We start from the raw sequence: 16,204 nt of genomic DNA on the forward strand, positions 1-16,204 counted from the left end.
GATATTGAAAAATCAAAACACCTATTTAACTAGTTAGGACTTTTCCTAATGATCTGCTGATAAAGAAATTTCAGTGCTTGGTCTTGATGGTAGTTTATTCTTTGCAATCTGTTTCTAGCACTGCACAGGATAAGCAGTCAGCTGTCTAACAACCACAAGGAAGCAAGCAAGCAAGTTAGATATAATGGCAGTGATACAGTACTCCATACATCACAATTTGTAGCTCTTTTAACAGTACATCTTGTATCTCAGATTGTTGTGTGAGCAGATCTACAGAAAATCTCTGGGAGATGAGGAGAAATGTCAAGAAAGTACATTTAATTTTGCTGGCTGTTCTAACTCATTAGGGTAGGCCATAAAAGGAAAAAGCGGAATAAAATAATGAAACTTCTCTAAAACCAAAACTGCGAGAGAGTAGGTGAGTATATCTAAAAAGATATGCTTTTAAGAAATCTGTATGTACTGCATAAGCAAAATTCACATGATGCCTTCACTGGAAAATATCCATATGAACAAGGGTGGCTGTTTTGACACTTCTCAAGTGTTTGCACAAAAGCAGTTGAAGGCACTGACTGTGTGTATTATCTGTCCATTAGTGCTCCTTCACAGGTAGACTAAGGTCTGCCATCTAGTATCTGATGTGCCTCTAAATTGTGTTTATTCCCTATGGAAAAGGGACATACAGATTAACTGTCAGGTTAGAAGAAGCTAGTCACAATTAAAATGCTTTCCTCCTGTTTTGCAGAAGGGGAAAACAAACATGGAACACTTAGTTTGCCTAAAGGTGTCTTGACAGCACATTAATGAAGTGTTGTAGGTTTCTGAGTTTCTTTGAAGTATCTATCAGGCTGTGTGCCATACCCATGTCTTGATTCAAGTTGGGAATCTTTACACATACCTTGACGTATGCACTCGAACATTGTTGAATTTGTAATTAGCAAACAAAACAAGTTGAGCTGATTTCACCTGTATAGAAGCGCTTCTAAACTGAGGCTTTAGTGAATGACTACAAGGCATTGATAGAATTTGGTGGGGTTTTTTTCTATCAGTGCTAGTAGATACTCTATTTAGAATCAAATTTCACAGCTGTCATCCACATGCATTGTGGGGCATGATGAACAACATCTTTCCCAGTGTGCCAAGATTTAAAAACTGGGTGTTTATTATAGATTGTTGTAATTCACCAACAAATCTTTGTTATACTGGCTGTGAATCTCGGTCTGCTTCCCAAACTCTGTAGAATGAAATATGAATGAGTATTTTCAGCATTTAATGTGTGTTCATTTGTTTTTGCAAATAGGGATTCTGAAATATTTATTGCAGGATGCTTAATTTTTAAAAGAACTGGAGATTTTTACCATCTTTAGGAAGTGTGTGAGCAGTATTCTTTAAATATCATAGTTTTTCTTGACTATCTAAATTGTGTTGCATATTCATTGTGTTAAAATCTTTTCTTTAAGTATTGTAGGTTTGTTTTTTCAAAAAGCAACATCAGAATTTCATCTTGTTTATCTTAACAAAAAACAGAGCTGAATAACACTTTTTACAGCTATATATAGTAATTTTTCCTTTAGCATCAAAATCAGTGAACATCCTCACAGCACAGACTTGTATACTTCAGCCTTTTGCCTCTACCTGTAGCAAATAAATATAATTCTTTATGCCTATATTCAAATTTAGTACAGTTATCGTGGGTTCATGTGTGTGCTAGAGTTCCTACACATCACCCACTACAACTTCCTATTTTGTGCTCAGGAAAAATTGGGACAGGGAGCTTAGTGTAGCCCACATAACTCAGGATTAAGGTACAGTGGATCACTTTACGTTTAGGGTGAGCCAGAAGCATGGACTTGAACAGTTACCATGGCTTAGATAGTATATAGTGACATGATCCTCTGCCTGAGCTTCAAGCAGACCGTAGCACTCCAAGCGATACGGGAAACCACCTTTCTTCATCATTAAAAATGGCCTGCAAGTTACTTCTGAGAAAAGAAAGTATAAGGAATTACTGTTTCTTCGTTAATTAATAATTAGGGGGTGCAGTATAAGAAATGAAGGTAGTAAAGAGCACACCTCTGCTACAGACTTTTGTCTGTATGAAAGCAGCCAATTTGCATTTTCATTTTTGGGAAGCAAAAACAATGGAGTTCCCCAAGATAATCACATGATTTCCATCTATTCCCCATGAATGACAAGTGGTGTGTTTTTTTTTGTTTTCTTGTAGTGGTTGTGGCTTTCTAGAAAGCAGTGACTATAAAGCAAAAAGGTAGTCAAAGACTTACTCAGTTGTGCTGCTGGTAGCTATGTTAACATTAACTATATGTCAGATGTCCCCTTGCATTAACTTTCATTGGAAAATCTGATTATTTATTTTACATATCTTAATGCATTCTCCAAAATTATTTACCCATATATACTCACTTTGAAAATCTTTACTGCGTTATTGCCTTTAACTTCTTTATACCCTCTGCTTCACTAGGTTAGGTAGTGGGGGGGGGGGGGAAATTGGCTTATTCAATATTCACTTCTACTCGTTCTGTAGTTGTATAATGGTTCCACTATTAATCCTTGCTTTTTCTCTCCTCCTGTTTTTGAAACCTTCAGTTTGACCCGTATATAAAGATTTTAATGAGAAGCACAGTCTCTCATTCTGCCATGTAGTACAGGTTATAATTTATGTGTTCCCGTAGTATTTTATTAAGGAAAAGAAAATTCTATAGATTCAAAAAGGAATGAAAACCAAAATGAGTTATGAAGAAAGTTTAGCTTTTGTATTCTTGATCCTAAATCTTTCAGTCTTGCACCACATTTTAAATAAATTGCACAAAAGAAGAAATTGGTAGTTATAGTAATGTAGCTCCTGTAATTAAGTTGACTGGCAGATTAAGGAAATAATCCTTATGAATAGTTCAAGTTTAAAACTCATGGCAGAGAAAGTGAAATTCTAGAGGAAGATCAAAGAAACATGCCTGAATTAGACTAATGGAATAGGAGGCACTGTCTCTTTAATTAGTGAAGAATTGAGTATTTTTATAGAAGTGTAAGAATGGTTTCTGAATTGCAATTCAGCAAATTAGTGTGCTTTATTACAGCAGTGTGAGCAGAGTCAGGTCCATGCTCATTAGGACTGTATCATACTTCTCCTAGACCAAATGTGGTGAAGGCAAAAGCCTTGGCAGCTTCTCTTCTGTTGATGGCATCATATATTGCCTGTATACATTTCATCTGTTTGGCTTTAATGGTGGGGGGAAAAAATGTGAAAAACCTACAGTAATGATGAATATTTTTTTGTCCTTTTTTTTTTGAACTTGATAAACTTGTAGTTTCAGTCAGCCCTGGTGGGTTAGTCTGTATTCTTGCCCGAACTAGAATTTCAGAGCTTTAAACAGTATGTGATATGGTTAATAAGGTACAGTGAAGTCTTTACCTTTTTGTGAGACTGCATGAAAATACATTTCATTCCAAGGTAAGAATGATGATGTACAACTCTTATGTACAACCTTACAGCCAGCCTCAGGCCCAGGAATACAGAAGGTCTTAGGAGAATCTTCTAGGCATGTGTTCCAGGAAGTATTTCTGCTGCCTCATTGCTTAGATTTCCATCTTATTTACCAAAACATTTATTCTCTGCCAGTCATTGCTTTCTTGCTCCATTCAGATAGGGAAAATCTCAACAAGATTTTTCTGGAGCAGAAGCTTCAGTTGTCTTCTGTCAAAACACGGAAACCTCTTCTTTCAAATAATAATAATAAATATATATACATATATATGGTTCACGGTGTGAGAGTCAGATCTTGCATGTGTGCCCAACTGATATTAGACCTCTACTTTGGAGTGTATAAATATAAATTTGACCTTAACAGTTAAAACTTACGTGGTATCTAAAGATTCTTGGGTTTGTTTTTTACTTAAATTTTTTACTTAAAAAAACCACTAATGTTTTTTACTTAAAAATTACCATTTCTGTTGCTAATCACATTAGTGCTAATCACCAGCTAAGCCAGGTATGCTTCTGATGTCTGTACTGTGTAAGCCCTTAGATGTAACGTGCGAGGGCAATGGGTAACTTCTGCCTGGAATCATCACTGTTTTTTTTTTTTACTCGGTGCTGAGAATTGAAATAGTACAAGGATGTGCCCTGAATTATTAAGAAATTACCATGCTTTCTTTAAACCTGAGACAGCAACTAATTTTTTTTTGCTCTTAAGGAAGTGTAATTATCAGATGCCAGTAAGGATGGATCACCTTGTATTCTCCTAAGTGCACAGCTTGATTGTTATTCCAATGGAAACTACAGCACTGGGAGTAGCTGAGGGGTAGAGAATGTAAACAAGTGTCTCTTGGATGGGTTCCTTCTCCAATATCCCCATCTCCTTTGCAACAGGACCAGCTCAGGGCCAGGTGGTTGTCTTGTGCATAGTCATTGAAGTGCAGCTCTAAGGAGATGGGCATGTGCATTCTTGTGCCAAATATGCTGGCATTTTCCAGGATAGGTTTTGGTCACAGAACTTCCCAGTGAAATTTGAAGGAATGGCCCTAAATACGAAGTTGGAGACTCTGCATTCTTCCCAGTGCCTGTGGACAGGAGCATCTCAGAGTCTTCTCTAACAAATACCAGGATGCCACAAACTTCAAGTGGAAGAATTCAAGGTCTCTCTTGACTGGCATAAGACTCTTTAGTAGTTTTGGGACGTTGGTTGAAAGACGTTAAGTTCCCAATTAAAAAACAAACAAACAAAACACAAAAAAAATCCCAAAACTTTAGAGCTTAGAATATCCAGATACCAAATTCTTTTAAACTATGACTGTCTTAAATAGTACCTTTATTGATAATGTGTTGAATCATCTTGCCTACGTTATATGGTAGCTGGACATACAGTGTGATACTGGTTTCAGTAAGTAGTTTTCAATGCAGTGATAAAACTGAGAGCGCTTCAGAGTGGAAGATGTGGAAAGAAGGCATGAATAAATGAAAATGAAAGGCTGTACTTTGCTATTATGGCACTCTAATAATTAAGCTGTCTCTGTATTGATTATTTTTCTTGGTAGCACTGTGGAATAGGTTGTATGCTGTATATATTTGCATCTATTCTGTATGCTATTGTACACGAATAGAAGAGCTCATTGGTACATAAAGGTTTTTATGATTTTAATTGAAAGTGCTTTATTGAAATTAAGTGGTAGTAAGTACCAAGAAAGATAATGTAGTTGCCCAACTTCTAACTAAGTTTTACAGACAAGTAAGAGGCATTGTAACTTGGTATTTGTAAAGCCTGAAAAAGCATTACTCTAATTTGTTAGATTGTTGAGGCCTACAGTTTTTAGGGTGACTTAAGTATAGGAGCTACATGATTATATTTGATTTTTTAAGCAGGTCCCCTTGCTCCCTTTTACTCCACAAAATTATTTGCTTAAGTGCTGGGTGTTGTTCAATGTAAAATAAAATTGGCTCCTTTGGAACGGAAAACTGGAATTAGTGTTTCTTTTATTGTTGCTGCAAAAGATGACAATCTTAGTATTTCTTTAATGCGACATGTCAAGTTAAAATAATGGCACGTGTCTAGATTGAGTTAATAAGGTGTATCTCCTCAGTAGACTTTAAATATCTTCAGAAAGCAATTAAAAACAAGAATATGCTGCTCTCCCTAGCTCAGATTCACATTTAAAGCAAGATTTTCTGTGGTAACAAAATAGATCTTGAATTATTTCACTGGTTTCTATAAGAGCTGAATTAAAAAAAAAAAAGAAAGTCCCTAATCAACAAAAGATTAATTGTAAAAATCTAATCATTCAAAGGAATTCAGAAATGACACTCGTGGAATCTCAATTTACAGAAGAAATCAGAAGTGTAACTTTATACTTATTACTTCAATGTATTATTCCTCTGTTATTTTGAAACTTTTAAGATCTGTTTCCTTTATATGCTCTTGGCTCTGAACATGTGTTGTGCATTAATTTAAAAAAAAAAAATAATTCATCCTTGTTCTCCTAGGAGCTGGCAAGCTGTGGCTGGAATAAAAGAGAGAAATACAGTTCTGCACCAAACGCTGTTGCTTTCACCAGAAGATTCAATCATGTGAGTTATTTTTTTCCAGTGTCATTACATATACACGTTTAAAAAATGTAGGGAATTAAGTGTTCTGGCATGTCCCCTTTATTACTGATTACAGCTGATTACTTGAAAACTTAAGTATCTTCTATAAGGAATTCTTTATCTTCAGAATATACAAAAAGACCAAAACAGTACTGAAGAAATATCTGTGGTTTTGTTTTAAATAGCAGTTATTGATGAAACAGGAAAATATTAAGGGTTTGGTTCCCCCTGCCTTCCCCCAAACGCTGGCTGTCCTTCACATAAAGACAGAATCATCATTACAGGTTAAAGGCTTACCATACAGAATTTCTGAAGTAGTAATTAGGTGTAGTTTCTTTCTGTGTTAGTTGAGTGTCTTTTGTTCCACATAGATCTTTTGTCCCTAGAAATATGTGCCTTTTGTCAGTTATAGTTACCTTTTTAAGGTGATTCTGGGTAAATTTTAAAAGTTCCAAAGCATTTTACTGTACACAGTTTGTTCTTTAACTCTGCATTTGGCATAATTTTTCAGGTAGTGTATTTGAAACTTAGGCTTTCTTGCTTAAAAATTTCTCCATGTAAAATCAACTCTTAAAATAAGGAGAAAGCTAAAATTCTGACCTTAATTAAAGCTGTAGGGCTCCAGCTATGTAGTTAGCCGACTGTCTCAAAACTATGATGCTTTTTTAATATAATGCCATATTTTATATTTCAGATTAAGTAATTCTGTTACCCTCATCTCTCCTCTTATAAATGTTTAGTAAGGTCTCAAACTTAGAAGCTCTATTCCAGACCTATCTTCTGTGCCCAGTCTCAGATCTATAGATGTCTTTGTTAATCATCTAAAACTCAGACCAAATGTCTAACCTTTTCAGGTCATCTTTTTTTTTCCTCTCAATTGTTGTGTACTTTCTCGCTTCCCATTATTGTTTACATTCAGGATATGACTAAATCCTATTACTTCTCATTGACAACACTTAAAATATTTCTTAAGCATTTCAGTCATTAGAAGGTTTTCTGGGCATAGTTTTTGGACACTTGCCTGATTTCTCTTCAGTCAAGAGGAGAAAAGTTACACCACAAAGTTCTTTTGATGATACCATCTATTGAAATCTAGGGGGTTGGGGTTTTGGATTTTGTCAGTGTTTTGTTTGTAGGTTTTGTTGGGTTTGGGGGTTTTTTTGGTTGCATTAAGTTGAAATTTTCCTGATCTAGCTTTGGAAGTTGCTTCTTTATTGGACTATATATCCAGCCTGAGGCTACTTTTACACTAATACACTAATACTTTTTTACACTAATCTCACTGATATGCCACTGATTCCAACGTTGTTTATTCATGTAAGTTATCTCTTCAAAGAAACATTTTGTTTTGCTGAATGTTCTGAAATGTTTTTGTAGTAAGGGCCATGTTAGGCAGTGTACCTCATCAAGGACCTCACTTCTCATTTGTTACTGTATAAAGTACTAAAGAAATGCATGAGCTGGCTAAACAAAGTCAACTTCAGACATATTAAAGAATAGGTGAAATATGCTTAGTAAAAAGGAAAGAGGGGAAACTTTATCATGGGAATAAGCAATCAGCTGTCTGCAAACTGACAGTTTGTCATTACAAAACTGCTGTTTAAAGGTATTTAACCTGTAAGATATGTTAAGGACTGTCTGGTTTCAGCTGGAATAGAGTTAATTTTCTTCTTAGTAGCTCGTACAGTGTGTTTTGGATTTAGTGTGAGAATAATGTTGATAACACACTGTTTTAGTTGTTGCTAAGTGGCACTTGAGGATTTTTTCAGTTTCCTATGCTCTGCCAGCAAGCAGGTGTACAAGAAGCTGGGAGGGAGCATAGGCAGGACAGCTGACGCAAATGAGCCAAAGGGATATTCCTACCATAGGATATCACGCTCAGTATATAAACTGGGGGGCAGTTGGCTGGGGGGGGGGGGGGGGGGCGTGGATTGCTGCTTGGACATGGGTCAGTGGATGGTGACCAATTGCACTGTGCATCACTTATTTTTTTTTCTTGGATTTTCTTTGATTATTGTTTTATGATATTCCTTTTCATTGCTGCTCTTATTAGTAGTATTAGTATTTTACTTCAGTTATTAAATCATTCTTATCTCAACCCACATGTTCTACTTTTTTCCCTCCGATTCTCCTCCTCATCCCACTGTGGGGGGAGTGGGCAAGCGGCTGTGTGGTGCCTAGTTGCTGGCTGCGGTTAAACCCCAACAAGGGTAGAGGGAAGGAAGGTTTGCCTTGTGTAGCTGGCCAGAGCCAGGAGGAGATACCTGTACTTTAAAAGTAGCTGTTAAAGATCTTAAATGTTGCTAAAATGCTAACTCTGTTGTTAAATAGTGTTTAGAAAACGTCTAAATAACAGTATTTTTAGATTAACATATAGGAATTCCATCATGCCAGCAAAATCCTATTAGTTTATTATTGTAACACTATCTCAAGTCTCCCATTTTTATTAATCTTAATGACTTTTTGGTTTTGTGACAGTTTCAGGTTTTAAGTTTTGTAAAGAATGTTTCTGTATTTTACTCTGTGGAACATTTGTCAAATCTGTTCACTGGATTATTAATTGATGGGTGATATTCTTGTTTTTGTCAGGCTTAGTTTTTATAAAAATCCATACAAAACTGGTTATATGCATACAACAAAGACAATAAGGAGAATAAGATGCTAGAAATACTTGCCTTTTAGTAATACATTTGTTCATAATAGTTGGTAGTCCTGTTTTCTTGGAAAGCATTGGTAGCTGCTAAAGGGAGCCTTACATATTTTCATTACACTGGAGCGCATGTTAGATAGTTGTTGATAGTCACTGGCTATTTAATCTGTCTTAATTTCCTTTTTCTACTATGCTTCATTTCAAGGAACTGTTATTTTGATTGAAACACAGGTCAATCTGAAAGAAATTATCAAACTAGGTGACTCTCAAAGCACTGTAGTGTCTTTGAGCTTGTTCAGTGTGTTTCAATGGACTAATAGACCTACGTTGCTATCTATATTTTTTCAGTATGGTAAAGGAGAACCTTGAATAAAATGCAGCACTTGGCCAACTGCTCAAAGCCAGTCAATAGAACTTCTTGAACTGTTTCTCTCCCCGCTACCTTCCCTTTGGCTTTGCGTCTGAAGACCTTGCTAGAAATGATGCAGTCAGAAAGGGACTAGGACTTATTTATGAACTCTCCCTTTCTCCAGCTTATTTTTGGGGAATGCTAGAAAAGCAATAAACATACAAACAGAATACATTAACTTTAAGATAGATGTCATGACAGGTGGTTTATGGTTCTCTTTGGATGTTATTGTATTGACATTCCATATAGTGCTATGTACACAAATATAGTTTTAGTGGGCATGGATGATGCTTGGACTCGATTATCTTGAAGGTCTTTTCCAACCTAAATGATTCTATGATTCTATAGCTGTAAACTTTCTTGTCATAAGGTTTAGGTTTGCAATTAAGCCTCACCCCATTTGTGTGCTTTCTCTACAGCCATAAAAGTTGGATGTGCCCCTCTGTCAGCTGACAGGTTCCTTCACTGAGAATATCTTTGCTAATGATTTCTTAAGAGCCTTTTTAATATCTTGAAAATTTTGTTTTCTGTCATCTTTAAGCTCCAGTGAAGACCTGTCCATCTGACAGGATCTGTCCCTGGCTTTCATTTCCCTACTGGGTTTCAGACATTGCATTGTCTGCTACAGAAGATTCCCCTGGATGCCTGTTATTGCTGCTTTTAATGTCTAAAAGAAATACATTGCCAGTAATCCTGAATTGTCCTTGGGACACCCCTGAAATAAGAACACTGGCAAGATCTAGAAGCCTGTCTTTGTGTCAGTGAGTTTTGTGGAGTCACCAGTGTAATCAAGACAGGCCAGTTAGGGGCTCTGTTCCATTGATTATCTCCCAAGAAATGAAAAAAGGTCTTTTTGTTTTTTAACAGGCAGCTAGTAAGTACTCGAAGCCTTTGCAATTCACCATTAAATCACCTGGAACAGGACAAGTAGCATCTCTTTCTGTTTTACACATTGTCAGCACCATCACATTCAGATGTTGCAGTTCTTAGGCTGTCTTTTGGACAGTATTTAAAGCCAAAAGATTTGAAGGCACTTCTAGGTCGTCTTTCCTATTTCTTTTTTCTCGTTTGTTTCTGCTCTCTTTAGGGTGTCATCTCTAGGAGAAACTCTGCCCTGGAAAGTCAAAGAATAGGTAATAAAAAGGAAACAAGTCCAGCTATTTAATATCTGCTCAGATGCTGGGTTAGTATGCCTCTAACCAGTTTTCTGAGAAATTGCTGCATGCAGCTTTGGTGGCTGAGGAACATACCATTTGCAAGAAGCTCTTCCAAGAAGTTTGCATCAGCCTTTATTCTGGCACCAAGGAAAGTAATCAGTCTTACTTTTGTATAGTGGGACTGGAGAGGGGAGGGAAAAGGGGCAAGTGTTGTTTCAGTTGCAGGTTCCTATTCACATTAGTACCTCAACTTTTGACTTACAGAGACAGTACTTTGGATAACTTCTGGTGTCTTGTGGGCTTGCAGTTCCAAATGCGTCATTGCGGAGGACTTGCTCATTCCAATAGTAATGTTGCATTTAGATTCACCATTCTTCAGGAGCAGTGAAACCCAAGAATTCCTATGGGGTAGGCAGTGGCAGCTGGGAATAAGAGTAAGCAATATTCATCTTCCTTGCCTCGTTTGCCTTCTCAGCATTCATTTCTCACCCCAGGTGCTTGCTCAGCAGAGTGTAGTTCCTGTTGGGCACCTGCCCCGCTTACCTGGGGGTTTCTAATGCTTAGACCTGAAATAAGTAATGAGGAAAGTCATTGCGACTTTTGGCTTTATCAGGCACGAATACATTTCATCAAACTTTTGTTAACTTTTGAAATGTCACTGTGTTTAAATTATGCATTAAATTATGCTCTTTCCTTTTTCCCCCCAACTCGCCAAAAGAAAACCATGAACAGCTCTCACTGTGTAAGTAAAGAGAATATTAAATCACTAACAGCTGCTTCACAGCAGCAAACAGCAAATTGATCTGCTGATAGTGTTTTGGAAACAGTAATGATTATGTGCAGTTGATTGCAGTCCACTGAGAATGAAGTGGTGTATTTCCAGCATTAGTTATGTGATAATTATATGTGGTGCCTGTAAAAACAGATCGAGTTCAAGGAAGAGAAATCAATTGAATCATTCTATGCCAGGATTCTTTTATTCTTGAAGAATACATTACTACATGGTACTCCATAGATCTACGCATCTATTATTAAGTGTTGTTCTTAAATATCTAATTTCTTTATGTAATTTTGTTGAAACTCTGATCTCTGCCTTTTTCAGCTTTCTTCTGAAAGTTAGTTGTATCCTTCCATACTACTGTTGTAACTGGTAAATCTGTCAGTGCAAAATTGTCAAGTTTGTCTACTTACTAAACAATTGTTCTCTACCTTTTGAAAATAAATGTTTACCAAAAATTTCAAACAAGAAGTGTGTATTTTTTTTTAAGATTGCTGTTAAGCATTGATATGAAAATGTTTCATAGTTTATGTAAAAGTAATAGTTGCTCTCCTGGTTGTATGATTATCTGTATTAACCTATTTCTTGAGGTTTTTATTTAAATGGGAGTGGAACTGTGCTGCCACAGAGAAAATATTAGAGAAACTTGTCAACTAGATTCAATATACTGGAACAATTTTAAAGCAGAAGATCCCACTTGAAAGGCAAATTTTGTTTTACAGACTCTGTGAAACTGTTTGGTTTGGCGTTTGGTGGGGTTTGTTCAAACTAATTGCAAACATGTAGGACAGGAAGTTTGTCTTGAATATTGTAGCATTGCCGTAAACTGTGATAGTGAAATTTTATTAGGCTTATCAGAAATGAAAAAATGGGGTGGGGAAGAGGTTAGCGTGCTTCCTTTGGAAACAAAATAAAGACGGGGATTTTTACCTTAGCTGTAATGATGCGAGGTCAGTACTGCCTGTTTTACATTACATCCTTTTTGTGTAGCATGTCAGAATGTTTTTAACAGATATTTTTAAGAATGAAACTCTATTAAAGAGAGAGTCTTGAATTTGCCTATCTACTAATTAGCACAAAAAGCACAGTTGGTTTTGGAACCAATGAGTATGAACTTAAAAGAACCAGTATAACAAAATTAGTGTTTCAGATAAGGGAAACATAGTTTAAGCTTTTTAAATTATCCTGTGATTCAAGAACAGATATGTTCAAAAGTTATGTTTTTCTAGGTTGACCTTAATAGGGAAGAATATCAATACACAAATATATGTCAAGGGTTAAATGCTGTCTTGAACTGGTATCAAAGGCATTGATGCCCAAAGGCTGTGGGTCATCTAACTGATTGACATTGGTGGGACAGTGTGAGAAATAATAACATTAAATGCAGTGAGAGAGGACTTGAAGCAAAATAATCACAAAATACGTATGGAACAAATATCTATGACTTACATGAAGAGCAAACCTGGATAAAATAAAAAAGTGGCCTATTGAAACAAAAGGGTTTATTAAAATTCTTTATTTTTCAGTATTTGGAATACATTAGATTATGGTGCTAAAGATACCAGTGAATAGACAAGACCAGACAAAACCCAATGATAATGCCAGTAAAAACACATCAAAGAGGAGTGGAGGTGGTTGGAGTAGAAATGGTTAAATGTGTTTAATTCTTTATCCCCTGCTTACTCTGTCATTGAAGGGACTGGATGGCTCTAAGCTTTGAAGAAAGTTCTGCATTTTGTTTTGGTTGGGTTTTAGTGTAAGAGCTTGGAAGTGTTGAGACTCAGTCTGGCTGGGACTGGGACAGAAACCAGGCTTCCTTGAGTAAACAAGAGTACTTGTGTGGCACAGTGTTTATGTCACTGTGATACTGATGAACTTTCATAGAAGTCAGGGCCAACATAGTAAATTGCTTGGTTTTTTTCATCCTTATGAAAATGATTGAGCATTGCTCTGTATTTTGAGCAAGTGTTTCATAGTCTGGCCTACTGGAAACAGTCCATTGAAGTTCTGTTAACTTGAGACTGAAGAGGTTTGGGATTTTAAGGCACAGCAATATGTGTGTTATCTTTACCTGATTTTTTATGATACCAAAATCTTATGTTAAAAATTTTAATTCTCTTAATCTTCAAAGGGAAAGCATCTCCTTAGAAACTTCTTCATCAGTCAAAGGAAAAGTTGATTTTCTCAAGCTACAGCAGAACATCAAACCGAAGTTTATTTTTTTGACGATATTTTGAAGTACTGTCGAATACATCAGTATTTAGGCATTCAATACTTCTGTATTTTACAGTAATGCTGTTTGCACAGAACCAGTTTTTTATTTGTCAGGGTAACAGTTTGTCGGGATATACTTTGCTTTAAAAAAAAAGGGGGGGGGGGGGGGAGAAAACTGTGCTCCCTGGCTAATACAGCCTTAGACAAACAGACCAAAGGAAAGCAGTTCTTATGCAAGACGTTTGTGGGGTTTCTTGGTGGTTTTTTTGTAATTCTTCCACTTTCCGGTTCCGAAGAGCTGTTGTGTTTTGACGCTCTAGTTCTCATCTGATCATTGTAACATCACTGAAAATCTAGTAATTTTGGAGAAGCAGATCTTCTTGTGCTATTCTATATAAAGAGCTGTCATACTGTACAAAGCGAAAGAGGATATTTCTTTTTTTTAATTGAAATTTTGGGCAGGAACCTGAATACGTATGCAATGTTAGCTTACAAGAAGTAGTTTAGCATCACTCAGTATGACAGGTTGAAAGATGTTTACGTATGAGAGCATGCATTTCTTCATACTCTGTTTTCAGTAGTTCTGTAAATAGCAGTCCTGCTGTATCTTGCTAATCATTCATTTTTTCCTAACTTGTAGCGAATACGTGAATAAAAGCTACAGAATTTGTTACCATTTGCTAATTCTTTGCTACTGTTTTCTTAGTTATCAAGGTGTTTATTTTCTATATTTCTTCTTTGTGCTAAAGTGTAGGAGAGCAGAGGGCATGGGAGAAGCAGAGGAGAGAAAAGATTAGATAGAATTTAGACATGTTAACAAATAATTTTCAAAGTATAGCTTTTATGAGGCATTCGTGTAACTGTGCAATGCATTAGCCATCCTTCATACCATACTGAATGTAACAGCAATTTTTATACAACAGTGAAGTTAGTCCTATAAACCTTAAAAAATGACTATGGTAGTGTGCTGTATATTAGCAGGAAATTGGCGTAGCCAACAATAAGAGGACAAACTATAAACTCTAGGTTATAGTGGAGGCTTCCTACCTTATGTTCCAGTTTTGTTCAGATGATATCGGTCTGATTATTATGTTTGTTCAGAGGTGTTGAGACTTTGGAAGTGACAGTGAACTGTAGCTGAAGCTGTTCAACCTGTCTGAGAATTGGATAGTGCAGCTTTGAAGCTGTGGAAAAGGAAAACCAAAGGATATAACTGAATTTTAGGTTTTATATTCTTTCATTTCATAGACTCTCTTAATAAAATTTTGTCATTATTTTCTTTTCTTGGTAGAACTTTGTTTGACATTTGAAAGTTTTGCCACTTGCTTTATGTCTGTGAGATCTCATCCTCAAACTTAGCCTGAAAACGAGTCTGTTTGCATAGATTGTGTAGAACTGATTCTGCTGAGGGTTTTTTTGAGATGTACTGGCAGCAGAAGAGTTTTCCTCATTAGAAAAACAAATCCCAGTGTCTTTGTACTCATCTAAAGGATGTGACACATTTTTTAAAAACAAGTTCTAGCCACCCACACACTGAGAAAAGCAGGCACCAGAACATGCACTCTCCAACAAAATACCGGAGTACATGGCTACCAGTTACGAAATGGGGAAGGTGAAGAGAGTAACTAGATAAAAGATTCAATTCTAAACATAAGTTGCATTTATTAATTGGATTTAGGCAACTGCTTGACCATGTAATGGTAGAAGGTATCTTGGGTGAGAATGAGCAGAATAACAGAGCAAAATACTGTGAAGAAAGCTTTTTTTTAATTAGCATCTGAGTTATATTGGTTGGGATTTTATAGTATAAGCATTTGCATCTTCTAGTATATATTCAAATTTATAGGTGGAAGTTGAAAGCTGTGAGACTTTTAATGTATTACTCATGAAATAAAAATGTTAAAAATGTAATGTTGAAGCTCTGTATTTTAAAAAGGCAAATTTTCTTCTTTTTAGGTAAGCTTCTGGGTTGTTAGAGAGATTCTACATGCACAAACTTTAAAAATAAGAGCTGAGGTTTTGAGCCACTATATTAAAACTGCGAAGGTAAGAATTTGGATGGTGGTGGGTTAGGGGGTTGTGGGATTCACCATGATGAAAGTTCTTATACTTAAGTTGGTCAGTTCAAAAATACACATGGGTAAATATTTATCTGATACTTGTTTTAGCTGTGGTTGTATCTGTTGACATGAATAGCTGTTTGGCTTATGCATGTAACAAAGTTGTCAGAAATACAGACCAAAGTCCTGAAATGGAAGCCTTTGTTTACAAAAAAATAGCTTAACTAGGGACATGCAAAGATACCTTATTTCAAATATTGTTTATTAGATAATATAATTTACCAGATGTGTTTTCTAATGTTGGTTAAACCAAAGCGCTGTGTGTAGAATCAGTTCAAACAGCATCAATCAGAACAGAAATAGTTTGCTTGCTTTTTACTATTTGAAGGAAAGGATCTGTTATCTCTTAATCCAGTTGTGGCATGAATAATATCAACTTAATAGATATCATTCCAAAAATATACCTGAACTTGGAAACCATTTTAGAGCTTTTTATCTTGTGATATCTTCCTGAAAGCCTTTAGGACTGACATTCATAAGAAAAGGGTCAGAAAATCTTGACTTAGATGTTGATGGACCAGAGTCCTGGCCCTTCAAACAGAATGTAACTTCTTCATGGTAGTGTGGAGAGGGATGTCTTTCAAGTTTTTGCTGTCAGACGGTGACTGACTGTTACTACACCTAACTTTTGCGACCACCTCAGGTTACCTGCAAAAAAAGATGCAAAATTTCTGTTAATTACCTTGGTATTAATTTTGCAAATGCATTCTTTGTCTTGATATGCACATTTTTAATGAAGTAATACTTTACTTCTAAGGGATTTGACTATAAATTTTGAGCAA

General features: G+C 36.1%; 1 protein-coding gene across 8 annotated transcripts in view; it reads left to right on the forward strand.

Moving 5' to 3' along the window:
- Positions 1 to 16,204, forward strand: part of RALGPS2 (Ral GEF with PH domain and SH3 binding motif 2) — a 135,087-nt gene that overhangs the window by 51,144 nt on the left and 67,739 nt on the right. For all 8 annotated transcript variants that reach the window (XM_049807170.1, XM_049807171.1, XM_049807167.1 and 5 more), the window contains 2 exons: positions 5,993 to 6,076; positions 15,259 to 15,348. In XM_049807170.1, the coding sequence (XP_049663127.1) occupies positions 5,993 to 6,076; positions 15,259 to 15,348 (174 nt within the window). The remainder of the gene's footprint in view (positions 1 to 5,992; positions 6,077 to 15,258; positions 15,349 to 16,204) is intronic.

Source organism: Accipiter gentilis, chromosome 8 (assembly GCF_929443795.1).
Source record: "Accipiter gentilis chromosome 8, bAccGen1.1, whole genome shotgun sequence".
NCBI classification, from domain to species: domain Eukaryota; kingdom Metazoa; phylum Chordata; class Aves; order Accipitriformes; family Accipitridae; genus Astur; species Astur gentilis.